The sequence below is a fragment of the Diceros bicornis genome, chromosome 6, assembly GCF_020826845.1.
Source record: "Diceros bicornis minor isolate mBicDic1 chromosome 6, mDicBic1.mat.cur, whole genome shotgun sequence".
Classification (NCBI taxonomy): Eukaryota; Metazoa; Chordata; class Mammalia; order Perissodactyla; family Rhinocerotidae; genus Diceros; species Diceros bicornis.
In genome coordinates this window covers 84,069,310-84,091,507 of record NC_080745.1, presented here as the reverse complement: position 1 = coordinate 84,091,507, position 22,198 = coordinate 84,069,310, and the positions used below count along the sequence as shown (strand labels likewise).

General features: G+C 46.8%; 1 protein-coding gene across 16 annotated transcripts in view; it reads left to right on the top strand.

The window, feature by feature from the left end:
- Window positions 1-22,198, top strand: part of FGFR2 (fibroblast growth factor receptor 2) — a 105,207-nt gene that overhangs the window by 1,996 nt on the left and 81,013 nt on the right. For 6 of the 16 annotated variants that reach the window (XM_058544152.1, XM_058544151.1, XM_058544149.1 and 3 more), the window contains exons 1-2: window positions 790-1,527; window positions 2,185-2,474. In XM_058544152.1, coding sequence (XP_058400135.1) covers window positions 1,502-1,527; window positions 2,185-2,474 — 316 coding nt within the window. In that variant the 5' untranslated portion in view covers window positions 790-1,501. Of the gene's footprint in view, window positions 1-786; window positions 1,528-2,184; window positions 2,475-10,973; window positions 11,891-22,198 lie in introns of those variants that run through there. The other 10 variants (XM_058544146.1, XM_058544143.1, XM_058544138.1 and 7 more) reach the window with 6 other exon arrangements.

Genomic DNA, 22,198 nt, shown 5'->3' with positions numbered 1-22,198 from the left:
TGTGCCGAGGTGAAAATGGACCAGAGGAGCGAGTGGCCATGAAGAGCCATCCATCATAGGGAGGGTGACAACTCCTCCTGCGCCCAGGCTGAGAAGAGAGTTCCCTTTCAAGGGGAAAAATAAACACGCTGGGGCTTTCACTGAGGCTCAGACTCCAGGAAGGATTATGGTATTGAAGGCAGGAAGCCGGGATTGTGGCCGCCAGCAGCATGCTGGGCCTGTGTTCCCAACACTGCGCCTCAGGGCCTAATTATCCTGCCTTGGAGGTCCCTTCATATTTTTGTCCACTCTGCTAAGGAGTTGTGCAGACCTGCCGCCTTAGGCCTCTGCCTTCCAGAGATTTGGGGAGGGGTCTTCTGTGGGGCCTGGACCTGGAAATGGCTATACTTCAAGTTTCTGGTGCAGGCTGTTGGGGGAATGAATGCCTTGAGATGGAGCGGAGGTCACTGCCCACCTTTCTCTGCCTAGAGCAAAGGAGGCTCCTCTGGGCTGAGGCAGGTGGGTGAGGCGGCTGGGTAGGCAGCCTGGGGCGAAATCTCCTGCTAGGATTTAAGATTGTTCCTGGAGTTGTGTCGGGGGGGCAGAGAATTCCCATGCATGCTAGAAATGCTTAGTGAATCAATGAGAATGTTGGTATACTTTCCTCCCACGTGTATGTAGAAATAGACACAGAATTATCTTTTGAGGCTCTTAACTTTAAAAGGAAAGAAAAGTTGGGAAAAAAATCCTTCACGCAGTCGGAAAACACAGGGTGTTACACACATGCACACACGCTTTCCTTGCTTTTGCTGTGAATCACACACCCTTTCACCTGTGCTTTGTTTGAAGCAGAGATTTTCTTTATTTCTCCTCTAGAAATGGTGCACTTTTCCCCCTTACCCATTTTAATCCTTAGTCAAGGCTTTTGGAGCAGTTTTTCTGATGTAGTTCTGGGGAGGCTCAGGCGGTGTTGAAATCCTGTGTCATAATTTGAAACATCAAGTCTCATGCAAAAAGTGTAGGGTTTAGAGATTTTTATATTAAAGGTCTCACTCCCACCCCCAGTCTTATAAAATATGATTCACTCATATAGTTCACAGAATCTGTGATTGTTTTAATCAGATTCTCTAACGTTTATGGATTTAGGCTCTACACTTAGTAATTGAGGATACTGAAGACATTTAAAGTTATTTAAATATTTTAAGCTTGGAAAATTCTCTTTGCCTTTGGAACAAATGGGTGAACAGAATAGTGAGTTTGAGCGCCCCCTTGTAAAATTTCTACTCTGAAATTTTAGCCAATAGGTTAGCGTATTGAAAGTTACTGGCCCAATCACATACCGTGACACTAATTTACATATCCTCATCTTTAATAAACTCCTGCGTTACTCATCAGAGTTTGCGTCTGCTCAGTTTCTTAACCTGCTCTGTATAGGGTGAAGATCTTTACCAGGGCTGCACTGCCATTTAGTCACAGTGGAAAGGAATTCCGGCTTCGAATCTGTTTGGATCAGCTGCTTTGAATGGATTGTAGATCCGTTCGTTCCTCGTAAGTGGCTGATTGGTGAAAGATTGAAATACATTTCTGCGTTGAAAGTGAATCTTGACAGGTGTAAATGGGTGGGCGTTTTTGGTAGCCTTCCTGGGATTCTTTTTATTTTGCTAGTCTCCTTTCTTCCTCAGAACTACAGTGAGGGTGGAGAAAACCACTCAGCTCCAGCCCCAGAGAAGTAAGTCTGTAAGCAGCTGGCTCCACTGGTCAGCTTTCTAAAGCCCAGTTGGCCTCACCGAAGTTAACGAGGCTGGTGATGCCAACCTGAGCGTTGTTAACTGGCTTTTGTAGTTGCCCTTGAAACTAAGGTCGCGTTGCTTCTGCGTTTTGAGGGCGGTAGAGGTGGCAGTGGATAGGAGAAGAGAGTACACTTTGCCTAAGTGAAGTGGCTGTGTGCGTCTGTGTCCTGTAGCTCCTCTTTTTATCTCTATTTCTTTAAAGTATGCTTTCTAAAAGATCAGCCTAACATGATTGTGGACCGGTCTGGTGGAGACACCTGGGACTGAAAGGTGCGGATGGAAAGCATTTGCAGATAATGAAAAAGACCTGTTTGTGCATATTTGAGAGGCTGAAAAACTGTTCTTAGCCCACTTGGGTATCAGTGAATTGAGATTGGGGAAGATTTCACCGACTTGCTGAATCTCTTTCCTCTAGAGGCTGCAGCAGCAGCAGAAGCAGCAGCAGGACTGGCAGTGGCTGCCGCAGCCCCTTGCTTCCTGAGCCCATCGCAGGCTTGAAGGCATTGCTGGCAGTCCATGCTCGTAGCGGAAGTGTGCAGATGGGATTAACGTCCACATGGAGATATGGAAGAGGACGGGGCATTGGCACCGTAACCATGGTCAGCTGGGGTCGCTTCATCTGCCTGGTTGTGGTCACCATGGCAACCTTGTCCCTGGCCCGGCCCTCCTTCAATTTAGTTGAAGATACCACGTTAGAGCCGGAAGGTAAGTTATTCAATTTCGCTTTCAGGGTACCAAGTTTGTTTTGGGATTTGTCTGGGGAAGTGGCTCTGAAGTCAAGGCCTGTTTTAGAATCAGCTGCCCTTGCTATCAGCATTGTAAATGGGTCTTCTAAAAGCAAGAGAGAGTGGTCTCTGCTCCCCACAAATCAGAGATTATGAGAGTCTTTGCTGTAACACTGCAGGCAGAGTGGTATAGTTTGGTGGTTTCTTGGTGTGTGCGTTTCTCTGTGCTGGGTGAGGGAGACTGCCAGCAGTTCACCTCTATCCAATGCCCAGGAGAGCTCTAGAGGGAGGGGGGCTTGAGATGAGTGCCACCCATAGCTTCCTGCAGCAGCATTCTTACTGGTGGGAGAGTCTTGCTTACAATGCAAAGATTTGCTGTTTTCTGACAAAAGGAGCCACTAAGGGAAATTACCCACATCTGAAATGCTGACATTTTATTTTCATTGTCTAAGGAGAAAAAGAAGCTTCTGAAGTTCAGCACGGAGATGTGTTAGACATTGTCATTCATAATACTTGAGCAGTATGCCACCCAGCAGCAGATTCTTATTTTAGGTAAATTTGAAAAGGAACGTACCTGGGCGTCTCCCACGTCTTTGAGAACTTCCAGATCTAACAGAGCCCGCATCGGTGTTCAGCTTTGGAAATTTAATTTTAAAGGCATCAGGCCAGTTGTGAGCACGACACGGGGCTGAATTATTTAGCCGGGTAGATTTGGACCCTCCTTCCCAGGTCCTTCTAAGACGACGGTAGCCAAGCCTCCACTTGGTGCAGCAGTGAAATCTGTCATCAGTAGGGCATATTGGTAGCTGGGTGATTTTTGAGTGGTAATCTGAGAATAAAACGGCAGATCCCAACACTCATCACCACTTAATGAACCTGTTTGCTGAGAGCCCACCTGGTGCCTGCTTAGCTCTGGGGGCCCACTGTGGTCCTGAGTGGTCTGGGTCAGCTCAGCTGTTCTGGAAAAGCACCCTGCACCCTGGGCTAGAAGAGGACAGAAGGCCCGTCCAGGACGATATGGGATGGAGAGCTGTGTTCCCATCCGAGATGAGAGTGCTGGGAGAGGGGTCTCCAATGAGACCCTGTGCGTGAGTCATGAAAGGATAGGGCAGATCTTTCTCTGGACAGTGGCACTTGTTATCCAAAGCAATCAAGCAATCGTGTGAGGGAGGCTGGTGTGCTTTTTCGTACACAGAGGTATGGAGGCTTTATAATGAACAAATGTGGTGACACAAGGGGCTTCCACGGCTCTGGGAAGAAAATCTGTTAGGAGTTTGTGTCTGAGGCTTTAACAGGCTCTCACTATGACGATTATGGGACTGCCTCCTTGTGACATGTGCTGTGACATCAGTGGGAATGTATTTGCAGTGGTGCTGCATTTTAAAAGGGCTTAATGTGAGGGAATATGTTCCCAGTTTCTGAAAGTCATGCCTGTACTTCTTTAATTTTGCTAATAATTAAAATGGATGTTTCCCTAATTGCTGGTTTTCCCTTGAGTGTGCGGCTCAGCACAAACCGAAGCGGCTGAGCTGGGGTTTCCTACAGCGTGAGCTCAGGAGCGGCCCCGGGTAGGAGAAAACTGTCATTTTTCATTTAGACTTTCAGGGCAGCATTCTTGGAGCTTATTTCAACATAAAGTGTAAAATGGTCCTGGAGGATTTCCTTTATCGTATTTAATTATTGAAGAAAGTTTAGAATACGTGTGTACATGCAGTGAGAAAGGGGGGAGGCAGACAGGGGAAAAGTGGCCAGAAATGAAGTCCCCCCAGTTCCTTGTGTGAAGATCCGTGTCTAACAATATGAGTGTTGTTGAAAGTGGGTCCTCCCTACCTGGGATCTGTGGATGCTCTTGGGCTTTGGGGTGAGGACCATGAATTCCCTGAAATTGCAGGTAATATTTTGTGAATGTTCTTTTGTGCATTTTTCTGGGTTCATAGCTTCTATGAGATTTGCATCCAGGGTTGTGAGATGCTGGGGAAAAAAAAAAAAGAGATTTAGAGGAAGGTGCAAAACCTTGCAAAAAGGAGGCTTTGGAAAAGAATACAAATCCCTGGACGTCAGTTTCCGTTTCTGTCACTTGAGAGTTTGATAAGGTGCTTTTTAGGGTCTCTTCATTAATGTTATGAATATTAATATCTTCAGAAGCCTTCTGATTATCTACCTGGAAAAGTTGTTAAGAGATTTAATTTGACCTGGGTGTAAAGAGCAAATAGCATCCAATAAGCACCCAGTTCCTGTTGTCGTCATTGTTCCCAGTGAGCTGGCCATATGGGTCTTCCCAGACCTGTGGGCTGGCCGTGTCAGTGGCCACAACGTTAGGAAAAATCTAGGTTTTGGAGACAATTGCTCTCTGACAGAGGAGGAGGTGGCCCTTCGTGTTTCCAGGCAGCTGTATTCCCTCTCTGTAGTGTCTGCACTTCCCTTGTCCAATATTGGCAACCGATTTGAGCCCTAAGAGGAGCTCTTCCATTGCAGGCATTTTGCATAGGTGTCAGAGGTTATTAGGAAGGTGATCTAGTTATAGATAAGAAAGGAGTTTTTAACAACTGGAAGCAGACTAACTAGGGCAGCTCCAATTTAGGCTTTGGCCGTGTCGAATCGGAGAGGTGTGTGTGTGTCTGTCCATCCTTGTCTGTCCTCGTCGTTAATATAACTATCACTTTGGTTAACAGTAAGTTCAACCTTGACCTTCTATTGCACAAGGTCTTATCTTGGAAGACTTTTTGGTTTGCTAATTTGAAAGCTCAATTTAGATAATGTCTATTGGGTTGGACCAGAGGAGATTGTGTCTAGAGAAAAATGTGACTATATTTCAGGAAGGAGCCTGAGCCTTAATATTAGAGGATCCTTTTCCAATTGTCTTGGGTTTATATACTATCGTATCATATCATCTATCACCATATCACATCGTCTATCACATATTATTTGTCTTCTAGACACTTTCTCAAGTGGTAACAGTGGAGTTAGGTCTACAGAACTGACTGAAGAAAACAATTTCCAGAAGATTTTAGTTAAATATTCCAGTTTAAAAATGAATATTTTTAAATGGTCATTCATTGTTGTAGGGGTCCAGCTGAAGAGTGTAAACTCAGTTATTGACTCAAAGAGGGGCAGGCCTCAATGCCAAGTTCTGTTGACTAATATTCTAATTATTTAAAGTATAGTCAAGCTTGCTTACCCTGGGGAAGAGGTGACTCTTACTTTCAAGTTCCTCCTGACTTGTCACCTACTCTTGTTAATTAAGTCATTGTTGACATTAACTGACATCTTTGTTTACACCAGCCCAGTAGGAGCTAAAATAAAAGGGCTTTTCCAACCCCAAACCCTTAATTACTTTCCCACCCTTCACAAAGTGTCATTCGGAAAAGCAACAACCTGGGAAAAAAGTAGTTTGCATGTTTTTTTTTAACCTGTCTTTTGGCAACCTTCTGAGGGGGGATGCTGTATCGGACCAATTTGAGTTGGTCCAAAGTTCAGTAGCAGAGGGGTTGAGTGAGGGATCCACACGGAGACCTCTCTAAGTCAGATTTTTCCAGTATGGTTTAAGTCCTTTGTTAGAAGTATTGTAAATGCCATAATATCAGCCATACGCATTTAATTGCAAGTTAAAAGAAAAGAAAAAAAAGAATATATCCGCATACCAAGAGTGAATGATTTAAAATAATCTTCTGTTTTGTATTATCTGCATCTTTGTTCCTCAATATGAGTGTTAATATTTAAGAGTTGACTGTAACTTGATAGTTAGCTTAGGAACAAGGACTTATTCTTGGTCAATTAAACCAAATGCAGGCTTATGCAGTTAAATACACAATGAAGTACACATTCTTTATTAGTATATAAAGTATTTCACAATTCGTAGACAAAGAGCTGTGTTTAATATTACTTCTGGAGCAAAAATCTGGCAAGCCCAGAGAATTGGTATTTGTATACTTTCTGTGCTGGCTCCCTATGATCCGAATTTGATGTGAGTATATGTGTTTTGCCTGTTTATTTTAACCAGTTAAAACACTGAGCACCTTCTGTGCGACAAGCCCCCCAGTAGGCCATAGCTGAAGACTTGTTCCTTTCAAGTCTTTCTACCCGGTTGAGGGTGAGAATTCAAATAACCAGAGCAGTCCAATATGAGATGTTTCCAATATCAGACTTAATGAATAATTACATGGTTATGAACTAACTGGGATCGTATTGAAACAGGGAGAGTTTTGTTCAATGGTCACATTCTCAATAAAATGTGTGCAGTAGCCCTCCCTCCTCCAGTCTGTAGTTTAAAAGGCTACCAATCCCCTTTCATCAAAGTCTGGCTTAATTTTACATTTACATTGAAGATGTCTAATTTTAGTCTTTAAAGGAAAACGTGGGAAATTGATTTTTGGGTGCCAGTGTGTTCAACTAGGTAGGCAATACAGCTGGTGTGCTGCTTTCCACTGAGCTGGTGTGATTCTGGGCAGGGTGATTTGTCTTGGTAGGCAATTTGGAAATTATTTTTGAAAGTTTTTCAGGCTTTCCTACAAATGATTCTGACCCGGTGGGTTTTACGCAGCTGTGCAGAAATGTCCATGGTCTTTATTATTATGTTGTTTTCCTTGAAGGATGACTTTAGTCTTAGGTTTTGCATGCTTTTTATCCTTTTGCTATATCCTAAGTGAGGTTTGGCTATGGCTCGGCTTTTCCAGCTTTCCTGGCGTTGGAATGCTTGATATGGCTAACCATACTACACCCTTGCCCCACGTCCTTCTCTCTGGCTTGCCTTCTTAGTGTAGTTTCTTTTAACTGATGGTGATGGTGTTGAGGGCTCTGTGTGGCTGAACAGTGAGCCTGATGTAAGGGCGTAGTGTCTGGCCTTAGCCGAAGAGGTGGGTTTCTGAGCAGTTCTGCTTCAGCATCATCAGATCCAAGATGAGCAAGCCCCTGAGAACTCAGCTTTGACCTGTTCAGAGGCTCTTGAATTTGAGTTTTTAAAGCTATGTATAACTCGTGTTCCGTTTTGGGGAAAATGTTTATCTTCGTGGGAAGCCTTAAGGCTTTCTGGCAGCCTGAGAGTGTCCACAAACTGGCCACTGGCCAATTCTTCCTACTTAACCCAGGTAGACCTGGAGCACACAGCCAGGTGCACTCTGGCCCTCTTGGACTGGGAATGTGAGGAGGTGTAAGGAAGGGAGCCTGAGGCCAAGTTCTTTAAAGAAGGCTGGCTGCACAAGCTGCTGGCCGCTTCACAGGATGGTCTTGCAGGTGTTGGAAATGTCTCCTTCTGAAATTTACAAAGGCCACACTTTTCCCAAGTTTTTTTCCTCCTTGCTTTGATCCCTTACTACCCCTTTAATAGGGCATGGTGGAAAATCCAAAATGGTAGCCACTTCAGTGCTGTGTGGTGGTTGCAGGCTTTCACTGGCCTCCATTTATATAACTTCAAGCTTTTACCATTTATATATTCATACAAAAGGATATTTACTTATCGGGATGGACCACAGTCATCCTTGAAGAGTGCGGGTCAAGTAAAATAGGCATGCGTTAGGTTTTTAGTGATTTTGGTTTTGGGAAACTTGCACCATGATGAAGTTTTAAGATGTTGGGTGTGAGCTGTTGTCATTTATTCCACTTTGGAATACCGTGAGAGATTACGCCCTCTTCTGGATTTTTGCCACTTTGTGTGAATATTAAAAGTTTCAGATTCTTTTTGACTGTACTGAGTCAGGGAGCTAAGCTGTGGCATACTCTTTCCTTTAACCCCTTGTCCAACTAAAGAATGATAAATTCCAAGTCATTTCTGAATGGAATGCACATATATAGAATTTCAGGTTACGGTGAACGTGTTTTATGAGGAGGGCAAAAAATAGCTTATAAGGAAAATACTGATTCAGGAATGAGGACAAGGGATGTATTTATTTGTATGATTTATATAGCACCTTTCCTTGAAAGAAAGAACTCAACTCTGAGCTCTCACATTAATAAAGTAAACTCTGTATAAGTTGTCATGATTATTTTCCAACATTAGAACTCTTTCTGTGTTACTATATGTGACCTCTTTTTACGAGACAGTTTACTGTTAAGATTGTCCATACATGACCGATTGCAATGTTTTAAAAATATCAAGACATTGAAAAGGCCAACTTTGTGTGTATGTGGAGGGGTGGGGTGGGGAGGCCTTATAAAAAGAATATAGAGATCTTTGCAATGGGTGAATTTATGGTTTAAACCCTTTGAAAACCCCTAAACTTCAGCTTGTTAGTTGCCCCAAAGGAGTGTGGCTGCCTTCAAGGCGCCTCCTTCCTGTCCTGCTAAGCCTTCTGGATTTCCACCAAAATGTGCTGCATTCTTAGCTGACCGAGGTAGGGAGGTAGGCGCACAATCGAATATATGTCCTAAATGTTATGTTTCAAATTTAAAATCACTCAAATCTTTAAAAGATCAAGAATTCCCTATACAATTAACCTAAGTTTGGCATCTGACATCTTTTTTTCCAAATAAATGAATAAAATCATTTTGAATGGTGTGTGATGTGCTTTCCGGGGACGTAAACTCACAGAAGGAACTTGGCCTTGGAAGCTTTGCAAGTTGGGTTGGAATCTCTCCACTATCTGCTGGTGCTGGGGCCTTGACAAGTTAGATAACCTCTCTGGGCCTCCCTTTCTTTATCTGAATTGGGGCTGATAATATCTATCTCAAAGGGAGAGTATGGAGATTAAATGCAAATGGGATATGAAGCCCCTGATGCAGTCCTGGCCAATGGGGGGTGTTCAGTAAAAGCTGTTTCCTCTGTACTCCACCCACTTCCTTGTCAAAGTGAAGACCTGATATGGGATTTAAAACCAATATTTCAGGGATGTTTACCCAACAATATACAATGATAAGTCTTCTGATGAGCTGGCATCTACATTAATTAAAATAGAAAGGACCTCTACATCCTGGATTAGTCCAATCCTTTTTATCATCTTGCTGCTTGCAGTCCCAATGGTTCAGGGTTGACATTTTTTTTTTCCCTGTGGAAAAAAGTCGTTTGCAGCTATGGACAAACAGCGGGATATGGACTTCATGAGAACAATATATTTTGGCAAGGAAGGAGTTTTGCGTGTGAGGCTTCCAAGGGATTGTCATTAGGCCCTGTGAAGAATGCTGGAGAGAAGGTTATGGGATTGGCTGGGGGAGGTGGGGTGTGGCATGCTCTGTTTTTGTTCTGGCCAGTGAGGGAGCATGTGAGGATCATCCCTGCCAGGTTTGCCTGTAGGGACTTCACCTGGTCAGCCTGTTGGGCATTCCTAGTGCACAGGTCGCTGGGCTTCCAGTCTGCGCGGAAGGGAGCTTGAGGAAATTGATATGGGATCCACGGTACTGAAGGGGGCGGGGCTGAGCAATCATTTGCATGTTATACCCAGTGAGGGTTACTTGATAGCAGGGGGGTGAGGTGTCAGTGGATGGGGTCATGTTCCTTTAGCCCATTCCCTGAGATGAGGATGATGAGGATGATGAAGATGATGGTAATGATAACTCTCACTACCATTTATTAAGTGGACACGGTGCTAGGTACTTTGACGTATGTTATCTCTAATCTTAATAATCCAGCCAACCCCAGGTATTCCTCTTCCCATTTTTATAGGCAAGGTAACTGAGACTCTTGGAGATGAAATGATTCCTCCAAGACCCCGCAGTTGGTGAGCATGGGCCCAGGTTTTTGGGTGAATTTATTGGTACAACAAAGATTTCCCAGTTGCCCCTTCTTTCCTGAACGGGAGGGTCTTTTGTGGAATGCTGTGGTGCCTCTCTCATTCTTTCCTAAATTTGTCATTCTTTCCCACATCTTTACACCTATTCCCCTAAAACTATTTGAAGAAAAATCACAGGCAATAAAAACGGCCCAATAATTATCACTTTGTGATTCTAGAATGACCTCTGGTGGAATGCAGCTTACTAGTAAGAAGCTAACCCTCTCTGCTGCCCAGGAGACCAAGGGAGACTGCTCTGAGTACCAGTTAGTGACCCAGGCTGTCACATGGCAGGAGTTCAGGACAGGAAGGGTTGGCCTGATTTGTGCCCATTTGCTCGGAAGAGCAGGAGCGAGCCATCCCCAGTTTTTCCTTGTCCCAAATGCTTCTGGCGGTGTGCCCTGGGTCCTACTAAATGTTAGCCTTTTCAGTTGTCACTTTGATACTACGTCAGACTTTTCTTCCCAGCGTTTCTGATTGGTGATTGGGTCAAGGCCCCTACCTGTGCAGACCCGTGTGCCTGGGGCTCCTGCAACCTGCGGTCATGGTAGTGACCAATGCCAAGGCCCACCTGGCCCTTCTAATGTTAGAGACTAGGAAAGCAAAAAAAATAAATAAAAAATTCCAAGAATGAAAGGGCAGAAGCAGCAACACCTACGCTTCCTCTAGCCTTGGCTAGGAAGGCTGTCCCCAGGGGAAAAAGAGGCTGGGGAGTAGAGCCCACTTTTAAAGCAAACAAAGTTCAGTTTGGTGATTTAAAAAAAAAAAAAAAAGAACTCTGAGTGGTTCTAGTTAGACGCGGAGGTGAATTGAGCCTAGTTTATTCAGCTGGACTTTGCACTGGTCGCTTGCACAGTGAGTGCAGAGCGCCCAGGGGTCACGGGCGTTCAGAGGGGGCTTTGGTGTTGGCAAGTTGTGGCCTGCTCGGCTGGATGGAGACTGCAGCTTCCCTCTCAACCTTGCAGCCCAGGGGGTGATGGCAACTTCCAGAGCTGGGCAGAGACCATGAGGTCGTTGGTATAGCACGCTTTCCAGGTTGCAGGATAGTTGGTGTGGCTTCTTTGAGTTTGTTCCCCTGAGTAAGTTTTTTGGAACCTTATTGCTGGCCAGGTTCTGTGGGGGTAGAATGGCAAGGAAAAAACAGCCTCAGGGCCTGTTGAGGGGAGGAGACAGGCATTTGTCAAACAAACCCAAATGAGGGGCCTGTTCCAGTTGCAGGTGCTCTGCGGGAGAACCGTACCGTAGCTTGTCTCAAGTGGATTCCGGGAACCTTAGCAGAAGGGCATGTGACGGGACTGGAGAAGCAGCCCGGGCCAGGCTGGCGGGCCTGCGCGCTTCCTGAGGCTGGTCTTCAAGGAGGTGGGCCCTCACCTGATTCTTCCGCAAACCTGCTGCATTGGCCCTGGTCAGTACCAGCCGGCTGTGTCGGCGAAGTTTCTCTGTGCCCAGTTGGAGAATAGTCCAGGGCTTGGCCTCTCTGCTGTCAGGTTTCACCTGTTACTGAGAGGTGCCCACCCGTAAAGTTATGGCAAGTGAGGAAGTGGTCCAGACAGCCCCCAGCCTGCACTTGAGTCTGTCATTTCAGCCTGCTCTTTGACTGTCACTTTTCTGGAGCTGCAGTTTCTTGCCAGGCCAATGTGGAGGCAGGGAGATGGCCTGAGGGCAGAGCGGTCAGTGGAGCCAGGTGGACCTGGGTTGGGTAAGTGAACGCCAATTCTGCTCCCCTCTTGGGGGCCTCACCCAGGGACTTGGAGATTCGAATGAGGCCCCTTCCTCTCCTTGGAAAGGGGTGCGCAGTCTTGAAGGGGTGCACAGTTTAAGAAAGGACCAGGTATGCCCGTGTCCGAGATGCTTGGGAGCTGAGCACAACCCTTCCAAGATCAAATGCTTTGGAGGGTTTTGAAAGGGGCTCTGCTGAGAGGTGGGGACGCTTCACAGTTTGTTTTCAAGAAGCCTTTTACCTCTATGCAAATATGCGGCTTAGGGCAGGGGAGAAAGGTTAACCGTGGTGGCGCCTATCTTAATTTGGAATTTCCTGAATTAATGTGGTTTCAGTCCTCTAGCACAGGATCCCCCAAGGGGGAATTTTTCTTTTCTCTGCAAATCAGCAGAGAAAAGTGATCCCTGTGGCTTCGACCTGCCTTTCTGGGTCCTGTGGGGCAAAACCAGCTGGGAAGGTGCCCCGCCCACTGCAGGGGCTCCCTGCCCCCACGCCTGACACTTGCCTTTAGAGAAACCTCTCTAAGAGGTCACTCTGATCCAGCTGCTTGCTAAAGACCCCTTGGGCGATGAATCTGTGCCTTCAGCCTGAACACGATTTCAGCGCTGGCCAGGCCCTAACTTGCTGAGGCCTGAGCTGCCAGATCAAACCCATTCAAATGAGGAGGGCCATCTGTTTCTTAGTATCCAGCTGCTGTCCCTTCATTTGCAAATCGTTGGGATGCTGCTGGTTGACCAGTCTGGGGACACATCTGCAGGCTCCGAACGAGTGTTGGAGCTGGGGTCCTGCTGAGAGAAGAAAGGCCAAGCCCTTTAAGTAAACTTGCTGAACAATACTCCCAAAAGGTCCTGAGTTGAAAAAGCAGGAGGCAGCCTTGCCCTCGTGGAATAACTCTTAACCTCCCCTCCTTCCTTTTATCCTTTTCTTTCGTCTGAGGCCACTTTAAAAGTATTCATGTATTCAGAAAGTTCTTACTGAGGGAGAGGCTTGGGGGAAAATGTCAAATAGGACTTGGACATCCATCTGACCTTTAAGGGACTTATAAGGCAAATGTATTCACTTGACTGTGCACCATTTATTGACTGTATGTCAGGGACATGAGCTGGTCCCAGCAGCAGCTTCTAGGAGCCATAGGTAACATCAATTGTGGAAAGGTGACCATCCCTGAAAACTTGCTTCTGGAAAGTAGTCAGACTGCTAGCTTTGGGGCATGCTCTCTGCAAAGCAGGCCAATTACCCCACTGGCTGTGACTCAGGTCCTCAAGCTTGTGAGCTGTGGTTTGGTGTTCAGGGTTTTCCCAGCATGCTGTGGGGCTGCGGTAAGTCATCTCTGAGCCCTGCTGGGATCCTCTTCTCAAGGGACTTCTCTGGGGGTTACCCTGTCCCACATGTAAATATCGGGTATCTCAAATTTATTGGATGGATGAATAATAGATGGTATTCTAATAAGCCACAGGCCTCGTCCCTTACTAAACTAATCAAACAGGTGTTGTACATGGGTGTTGATAATGACGACTCTCAAAAGATCCTTAGATGTTTAGTTCCACTTGAGAACATTCCAGAAATCCCCAGTTAAGTAACTTACATATATATGATGTCACAGATTTGTTCATTTGAAAGAAAACCCCGTTTTAAAGTCAGAAGAAGCAAATTGAGGTTCCCACATGATGGAAAAAAACAATCTACCAATCAGTTAGTATTAAGTCACAATTTACAAACCAGGACCCAGGCCCACGCTGGCCTGTGCTGGGCCGCAGGCAGGCTGGGACCCCCACCAAGGTGAGGGGTGCTTTCTCTCAAATGTGCCCCCCACTTTAGGTTTATAAAGGCCTTTCCAGGCAGCCTCTGGTTTTGTCCTTGTGACCTTGACTGTCAGCAGGCTAGCCCGGAGGTGTTTTCCTGTTCTGCAAACCAGGGCTCTGAGGCTCGGCGATGTGAAGGGGCCGCCATGTTGACATGGTTCATTGCTGCAGAAGCAGGTCTCACACTCCTGTCCTTGGACACTGGAGCTGAACTTCTCACAATGTGGCCCTTGGATCAGCAGCACCAGCATTACCTGGGAACTCGTGGGAAATCCAGAATCTCAGACCCCAACCCACTCCTGCTGACCCAGAAGCTTCGGGAGTGGGGCCAGGAGGCTGCCTCAGTGGTCTTTATGATAAATAAAGTCTGAGAAACACTGTGCTGATCCCCTCCTCGAGAAGCTCTCAGTTGGAATGGGTGGGGGAGGCAGACTGTTTGGTTGTGTCTGTACAAGATGGATAAACGAAGACTGTGGTGTTTTGGAGATGGGATCAATGCTGTCTGTCTTCATGGGAACCAGAGGAATTTTCACAAAGAAGATGATAATGGAGCTGGGCTTTGATGGCTGAATAGGAGCTTGCCAGGCAGTATAGCAGGACAGGGGATGCAGGCAGATAAGCGTGGGGTGTCAGGGAGAGGGTGGAGAGAGATCTGGGACCAGGAGCAACCAAGGCCTTAGTGGGGGCGATGTTCTTTGGGTTTTCCCCTGTCAGAGTGTGGAGTGGTCTGTGCCTTTTTTTTTTTTTATTGGAGGTCAGATTTGCTTTTCAGAAGATGTCTGGTGGTCCATGGTGGATACAGGAGGTGGACCAGGGGTGATGGGTTAGGGGGCACGCAGAGATCTTTTGGAGAGATGGTAGAGGCCTGGAGTGGACCTGTGGGGTGAAATCTTGCCCTTATTTCTTTTCAGCTGTTTCAGAGAGAGAATTAATAGTGGCGGGGAGGTGGGGACTGATGGGATAGGAGGCAGGAGGGGAGAAGAGGGCCTCTAGAGCTGACGGGAGGTTGGGTTGCTGTTGTGTGGTGACTCCAGTCAGCAAGAGGCCAGTGGGGAGAGGAGGAGTTTGCAAGTCGTTTGCTTGTTTTGGATGAGACCTCTGTAGACATCCAGGTAATGTGTTCCCTTGGGCAGATAGAAATAGGAACCTGCAAGTAGGGACTTGAGTGGCATTGGCGTGGAAGGGGTGAGAAAAGCTGCAGCGATGGAGGAGATCAGAATGTAGGGAAGGGACCCGAAGAGCCAGGAGTGGAATTCTGAGCATATCCACAGTTAGAGGAGGTGTAGGGAAGGAGGAGGTTCCTGGAAGGTGAAGAAGACCTCCACGACACGTTCCTCTTCTGCACACGGTCTGTTCACACACGTGTGTGCATACAAGCACACAAGCAGAAAACAGAATGACGCTGTAGACAGTTAAGCACTAAACTATGTGTTAGGGGCTCTAGAAATATAAGAGAAGGTTCCCTTTCTTTTCTAACATCCCCATCCTTCCACGGTGAGAAGACCTGGTGAGTGGCTTTCCCCTCTTTCGTGCTTAGCCTCCTGCAGCTGAGAAACACTGACTTCAGCTGGCGGGGCTTCCTGACGGCTGGTGCACTTGAGTTCTTACAGTGCCGGCCGTTGTGCAGGAGCCTGCTGTGCACTGTCTCGTTCGTTATTGTTCCCGATTGGCAGGTGGAGAAACACGAAGTGATTGGAAAGCCGAGGGGCTTGTCCCGGGTCACAGTTTGTAAGTGGTAGAGTTGGGACTCAGGTCAGTTCCAAGTCTGTTCTTTTGATATCCGCAACTTGTCCTTGCCTTATCTGAAGAGTCACCAGGGAGGGGACGGAAATGAGACCGGAGCCTTAAGGCTAAAGTACCATGAAGGGCTCAGGCAACAGCTCCGGGAATTGGAGCATCTGATTGGAAAGGTGGCTTCCCCCTTGATACAGTGAAGAGGCTGCCTCAGGCTGACTGCTGTCATCAGGACTCAGGGCATGAAAACATTTTTGGGGCAGAGGACTAGGTTTTCAGAACCAGAGACGATGTGTATTCATTTTACAGGTGACACCTCTGCAAAGACACTCTTGACCTTAAAAGATTGTGTCTATAAAAGTCAGGCAAGTCTCATTCATTCCTTCATTCCTTTACTTCCTTGTGAGGCACCCCCCCGGCCCCCCAATTCCCTTCCTGCTGGTGATGATACAGGGAGTACAAACCCTTCCCGCTGAGCAAGAGAGATCTCCCAGTGGTCTCGGTGGGTTGCCGGGGCCAGCTTTTTGATGATGTGGTTTTCCTTAGAACAGCGTGAAGATCTTGAGAAGCGCCAGCTTCCTCCGCCGGGTCTGGCAAGTGTGTTTCCAGAAGGCAGGAGGCTCGGGGCCTGGATGACCAGGCGGCTGAGCACATAGACTCCTCATTGTACATCCGACCAGGGGGTGCGGGCTACTTTGACATAACTTGTAGGGCCAGTTGCTGCTTCCTGGGCACTCGATAATCTAAGGGCCTGTCTTTTTGGGAAATGCATTTTGAACAACTCTCAGTTTTGAAGTTCTTGCTCAAGCAAAGCTGCCAATATCTAGGGATTTTATGCAGATGGCACTCGTTCCCGTCCTGGTGGTCCGGTGGGGATTTTGCTCTCGTGAATGGAAGAGTTCGATTCAAGTATTATGACCAGGGAGAAAACCATGACTTTTGTGCCTTTCTCTCTCTTTCGGAGAACACTATCATTAACAGCCTAAAACATCAGGATCAAAAGGAGAAGGGGTGCTGACAAATTAGGGGGTGAATACTTCTACTTTGGGTGCCAATATTGGACGATAATGGTGACTTACTCTGAAATGGGTGCATTCTTAGGCATTTTACTGTTTCTACCTTTTTATTTTCTCATGGGCAACAACATAATTTCTTTTCAGACTTGGAGAGCTGTTCACCATGTTTCTGAAAGACAGACCTAAATTATATGAGGGACGCGCCTAAATATCTATTTTTTTTTTTTGTGAGGAAGATCGGCCCTGAGCTAACATCTGCCAATTCTCCTCTCTTTGCTGAGGAAGACTGGCCCTGGGCTAATATCCATGCCCATCTTCCTCCACCTTACATGGGACGCTGCCACAGCATGGCCTGACAAGTGGTGTGTTGGTGCGTGCCCGGGATCCGAACTGGCGAATCCCGGGCCGCTGCAGCGGAGCGCGTGCACTAACTGCTTGTGCCACCAGGCCGACCCCCTATAATTTTTAATGGTTACTGTATTGGAAACATTAGCCGTCATCCCATCTGATCATGAGGAATGTGAGCCAGTCTAGAGTTTCTGGAATAGTCAAGGTACTGGGGCAGAGGTAGCTATTAGTGCTTGCTGTGGCCCTCCGTGATACCGACAAGGAGAGTTTTAAGCCCTGATGTGTGTCTATAAGACACCCTGATAATTGGTTGGAAAGAGAAAACTGCAGCCTTTCAGCCTGTTTATTTATCTGTGTTTCATTGTGTTGGCTTCTTTTTGTCCCCCGTTTTTATGTTGGCAGTATTTCTTGAGGTAGAGAACTTTCGTCTTTATATTGTGCAGGATATTTGTCTCCCCCTTTCCCCGTTAAAGAACAAGTAGTACCTCTGCCTTATAAGGCCTCTGTTTGATGTCAGGATTTTTATCTTCTGCAAGTCTGCTCTTGTACAGGAGGAGCTTTGAGGATGTCTGAGCTGAAGCGGCCGGCTCTGCCGCTGTTGTCTTCATCGTGTGTGTGTCTGCAGAGCCCCCGTGGGAGGGCACACAGGGGCTGTTGTGTCTGACTTCCTTGTGGGGACCCTAGTGCCTTTGTATGTTTCTGTTGGTAAATTTTGATGCCAACTAGACTAAAACTGTGCCATAGAAAAGTGGGGACTTGGTCTTCCAGAGCCCCTGTGCTGTAAAACATCAAGGGTCACTAAAAAGCTGTGCTGAATGCCAGGTGTCTGTCTGTCTTTCCAGACTCCCTCGATTCAAGCTTGTAAAAAATACTTTAGGAATGTTGTGTCTCCGAGGGGACTCTGTATTCCCTTCCTATGGACAGAAAGTTGGGTATTGGCCCATTAAAACTTCTTAGCAGGCCTGTGGCGTGGCCACTACAGGCCATCTTCAAGACGGGGAGGGCCAGTCGAGGCTGACCAGAGCAGACAGGATCAGCCGCCACTTGCTCGCCATGTGCGTCGGATACTGTGACATTTGCAACTTTGTTCTGTGTGTTTCTTCTGTCAAGACGTTGATAGCCCACAGCAGTGATATTTATTCCTCTTGTTCAGGTGGCAGAATGTTTGGGGGTGCACCAGGAAACCAAGGCTGTTTTACTATTCTTGCCCCGAATGCTGGGGTTCTGGTTCCTGCCGGAGCCCTGAGCTAGGCCCCGGGGGTCCAGGTTTCTCCCTGCAGCACAGCCCCTGACAAGACATGCCTCCGCCGCATTTATGTGCAACCTGCCTGTGCTCTCTCCTTTTCCTTTTCTCCTCCCTCTCGTGCTTCTCTCCTTCTCTACCAGAGGAATCTGGTGAGGGGTTTCTTTCTCCCTTTCTTCCTTTTTCCGGAGAAACGTGTTTAGGGCTTGAACACCCTGACTTTCTTAGAGGGAAAGAAGAGGCCTTTCAGGGGTGATATATTCCAGGGATGACCCCACTGCATCTTTGAAGCTGGGGTTCCTGTTTCTTAGCTTTGATAATCTTGACTTTTGAAAAGACAGCATCCTGAGGAAACCCCAGAAAAGGCTTAATTTGTGAAATGTGACATAGGTAGTTGTCCCATTGGCATAAGCTGCTTTTTTCTTCCTTAACAGCTTAAATCTGTCGTCCGCTCTCCGTGAAACAATTGGACAGGGCAAGATGCGGGTTTCCCATCTGTTCTCTGTTTGCATTTGGGCGCCATTTCAGAAACCACATGGGAAAAGTTTATAGGCAAACATTATAAAAAGTGACAGTCTGAAGTGCTGCTATCGCTGGTTTGGCAGCATAAAGTGTTACCTGAAATAGCTTACTGTTCCAAACTTGCCAGATCTGCTTCAATTGTCTCAAGACAATTCCTCCCGATGACGTGGGTGAAGAATTCAGCTGGACGTGTCCAGTGAAGTCACATGGACCACAGCTTTTTCTGACTTTTACAAGCTTTCCCCTCCTGGGGCTCTGTTCACTACAGCAAAGATATGTTTCCATGTTTATTTACTGAGAGGTAAACACGTGCAGCTCGTAGCTGGTGACGTCAGCATGATGTCACACTGAGAGGTCATGACCTCTACTCTGATCTGCTGAGGGACTTGGGGAGTCAGGTGGCCCCTGCCTCAGTTTCCTTCTCTTCCCAGATGGAGGCCCCTCAGTTCTAAATTCCCATGAGCTCCCGAGGAGGTTCTCAGGGGAGGGAGGGAGGCCCAGCTCCGGGCAGGATTTACACACTGACTCTCTACAGATGTCTGCTGTTACTGTTCACTTTTTGACTCGCCGTAGAGGTGCCCATCTCTTTCATTTTTTTCATATCAGAGTAGTGAATTTATTGAAAGCTGTGTGATAACATGCTGCTGGCACTTCTCAAATGTTTGAAACTTCTGGGAGAAAGTTCAGACTGATGCAACGAAACATCTACACAGCCAAGCTGTTCACGCCCGTCCTGTGCTTGCAGCAAGTAGAAACAAGCATGTTGCGCCCTCCCAGAAGGTAAACTTGTCGCCTTGTTTGTTTAGCAATTTTAGGTAACAGTGACAAAGAATGTCCAACACGAGGGTGTATGTGCCAGCTTTCTCTTTTCTTTTTGAGTTTTAATTTATATTATGAAAGATATGTGGAGACATGTTTTGTGTTTGTGGAAGCCTCTGAAAGAGCATTTGGTATGTAGCAAAGAGCTTCTGGAACCTTCCTCCCATTGGGTTTTGGCAAGAACAGATGAGGGACATGTTGGACTGTCTGCTCCTCCTCGATTTCTCCCGGCCTCTGCATAAGAAAGGTTAAAAGTATGCCACAGAGCCACAAAAAATAAATGCAGGAAACGTTAATATTGCTATAAAAGGTATTGTTTAAATCTCCCAGGGAACACTCTGCCCTATGTCAACCATCATATTTTGCAGAGCAGGCCGTGCAGCCTGGTGGAGCCCGGTGGAGGCACTGGCCTGTGTCAGTGGAAGGCGATCGAAATTAGAGAGGCAGTTAGGGTATATGGACGCAGCATCGCTGATGTCAGAGGGGATTGGCAGATTGTCTTGGCTCCTCCGGAACAATGTGGGGTATACCGCCAGGGAGATGTATGCCGAGCACTTGGGGAGCACGTTTGCAGCAGGCAGGCAGGGAAGTCACCTGAAGGATTCAAGCACAGGAGAGAAGCCAAAGCCCCGAATGGCCTCACAGGAGGGACGGAGACAGAGTTGCCTCCGCTGAGCTGGCTGTTTGCGTCCCAGGCCAAGTGCCCATCTTCTTGACACCTTGGTCCGAGATGTCTTTGATGCAGGAACCTGGGCCACAGGAGCCTCTGGGTGGCCTGGGAGGGGACTGTGTGGCATTCCGCCCCTCCCCGCCGTGTGCCCCACTCACCCTCCCCCTGACGCGCCTGCTCTCTTCCTTCTCAGTGTTGTTTCTCCCTGAACTCTTCCTCCGTTTTCCCCCCTTTCTATTGCTTTCATTCACCCATTCTCCCTCCTTCCTAAGATGCGCTTGAAGTCCCCCTGGCATATGCAGGGATATTGCTGGTTCTGCTGGGGTTCCCTGCCACAGACCCCCCAAGATGAGCCTTGTGGAGTGATCACTTAGAGGAGGGAGGAGCACACGCTTTCTGAGTTTACCATGGCAGTAGTTTCTGATTTCAGACTTTGAGGTCAGATGGCTTAATTTTAGGGATGAACATCATTATCTTATTGATGTATTTTGGGGAGTTATTTTACTATCTTTGAAGCTTATCATCTAATTGGAAAACTGGGTGACAGTTTTGACCTGGTTTTACTGGCAATAAAAAGCACTCTTTACAGTACATCATCTTACCAGTCCATTGAGATGGGAGGCCATCATGAGTAAAATTGTTCTGTATCTACAGAGATACAAATCCAAATAATGTCTGATTATCCTCTGAAAATAGTGGGGCTTGAGCTCATGGTGAGCATCTTCAGCCTTGAAGAGTGACAGCAGTAGTGACTGTCATGGGCTCAACAAGTTATAGTTGGAAAGTCAGGTTCATATCGGTTGGCTCATTGGATCCTCACAAGTGATACCCTGTTTTGGGGGCATTCTTGCTCTGCAGTAGTGGAGGAACCTGAGACGGAGAGGTTAAGCAGGAACAGAGTGGAGTTGGAACTCAAGGCTTCGTCCTGTTCTCATGCAGGGCAGCACCCATTTATTAGGCATCTCCTGTGTGTCCAGCCTGAAGTATTTGTGGTCCTCACTGTGCTGTGTTCCTCCTCCTACCACCGGCAGGAGGTGGTGCTGTCTTTTTGGTGACATTTGGATAGCATCTCAGACACCCTGGTTTCAGCAAGACTTTGTGGTTTACCTATTTCAGGTGAAGGAAAGGATGCTCAGTGAAAATACTTTTCTTTAAAAATGGAGAAATCATAACTCCACCTTTGTCAGGAGAGAGATTTTTCTGTATCAGCATTGCAGGTATCTTGCTTATCATTTTTAACAGTCTTGGAGCATTCCACTGCCTCCATGAAATAGGAACATGGCTTCTCCTTCCTTATCTGAGGGCCAAGACAGAAGCAGGTTGGCTGCACAGCCCCAGTCTCTCCTTTAAGGGAGGGAAGCATTGCTGCTTACGTCCAGCTGCTTCCCGGCTCAGTAGTCTCTTGATGACCAGATCTGGCTCGGAGGAAAGCAGGTTCCATAACAATCTTGGTGACTTGCTGATCATACGATGTGGTCCTAATAAATGTTGATTATTTTATGACCCAGGCTAATCCAATGTAAATTCATTCTAACACTGTGGGTGCTATTTCAATAATGAGTTGCTAGTTACATGGGATGTGAATGACATCTGATCCTTGCTTTAACCAGCTGTAAAAGGGGTTGGACCAGGTGGCCTTTGGGGCCCCTGATGTTGTGACTCTAGGTTGCTGGAAGTGGGACATGGTCTGAGATTTAGGGCCAAACTAAATTCTTTTTTCTGCTTCTCTTTCTTAGCCTCTTTCCCACATTTCTCTTTCTTTCCCTTTTCTGCTCAGGATCCAGAGTTACTCAATTTAGCTCCATTAGGTAGGAGTTAAACAGCCTTGGGAGGCATGAAGACCTTCCAACTAAGTTCCCAACAATGTCTTTCAAACATCCCTTTGCCCTTCACTTCTCTGTAGAGAAGCCTTCTCTGAACATCCTACACAACAGGAGTTGGCAGACTTTCTGTAAAGCTCAAGACTTAATATTTTAGGCTTTGCAGGCCGTAGGGTCTCTGTTGCAAGCAGCTACTCAACTCTACTCTGTAACACAACAGCAGCCCAGACAATACGCAAACTAATGAGCATGGCTGCGTGCCAATAAAACTTTGTTTACAAAGACAGGCAATGGCTGGGTTTGGCCTGGGGGC